Consider the following 1,061-nt stretch of genomic DNA (forward strand, 5'->3'; position numbering starts at 1 on the left):
CAATCACCTTGTACCCGACGATGTGGGCAACAAGACTTAGCATACGTACTCTCTCTCTCTTATAAGGCCATCCCCTTCATCTATAAAAGGGGATGTGCTTTCTCCTAAAAAGGGATCGATCAGTTCACTTATATTGATTCACCATCTGTAACTTTAGACACTCTAAAGTTATACACAGCACACGCTCGAACACTTAGCACATAATGGAGCTCTCGTCACTCTCGGCCCTTCAGACCAGAGTCCGACCGGACCTCTTGTACCCCCCATCTCTCCCTTCTGTTTGTAACCCCATAGCAAACTTCGAGCATCTGAACTCAGGAATAAAGTCACCGACCGACTCAAACTGGACGTATCTCGTCGCCGATGGCCGGCATCGTGACCCCGATCCTTCCGAGCTTGGTCATTGCCGCCACGAAATCACCGAAGAAGGCACCCTGGTTGGACGCGTAGTAGTCGACCGTGCTGTGCGACCTTATGTCGGAGTAGAGCACCTGATCGGAGCCTAGGAGGCCCTTGCCGACCTGCAGATTCCGGTAGAAGGCATTGTCGAAGCCCACTGGCGAGGGGTCGAGGAAGGCGAAGGCGTTGGGGTGGGAGCTGCAGGTGCCGTTTAGCTGCGAAGCGAAGCCGGGGTCCATGGTCGCGTCGCTGCCGATCCTCATCAACAGCAGCTCCCGTTCAATTGCAATTGAGGCTGGTCTTCTGTCTGTGTTCAGGTCCTGCTGCGCCGTGGGCCTTGGCGCGTCAGTGCCGCGTCGTGGTCTATGGCGTGGCAGACCCTGCCACATCACCGGTCTTCGCCACGTCATCCTCTCGCCGCGCCACCATGCATGGCGCAACACAGACGTTTCGCCGCGTCATGGCAATAGGCGCGGCCAAAAGTGTTAGTTAAAAAAAACAGTGTTAGATTTAAAATTAGTTTAAAAAATTGTTAAAAATATAAAAAAAATCCCACCTCACCCTGTTTGGTACAAATCATAATATGGCCAAATTAAATTAAAATTAAAAACCGAAGAACACATTTTTCTATAGATTTGTTCTGAACACGATTGTCCTCCCAA

The 1,061-nt window shown here is 51.0% G+C and overlaps 1 protein-coding gene across 1 annotated transcript; it reads right to left on the minus strand.

Annotated features, from left to right (window-relative positions):
* Positions 1 to 338: 338 nt before the first annotated feature.
* LOC136453065 (peroxidase 35-like) lies at positions 339 to 788 on the minus strand. Its single transcript, XM_066453647.1, has one exon. It carries the CDS (start codon positions 786 to 788, stop codon positions 339 to 341), a length of 450 nt encoding a protein of 149 aa, XP_066309744.1.
* Between the last annotated feature and the right edge of the window lie 273 nt (positions 789 to 1,061).

Source organism: Miscanthus floridulus, chromosome 1, assembly GCF_019320115.1.
Source record: "Miscanthus floridulus cultivar M001 chromosome 1, ASM1932011v1, whole genome shotgun sequence".
Classification (NCBI taxonomy): Eukaryota; Viridiplantae; Streptophyta; class Magnoliopsida; order Poales; family Poaceae; genus Miscanthus; species Miscanthus floridulus.

Bases quoted from the DNA above. Each gene is read 5' to 3' on its own strand.
- LOC136453065 (XM_066453647.1), bottom strand. From the start codon at position 788: ATGTGGCAGGGTCTGCCACGCCATAGACCACGACGCGGCACTGACGCG.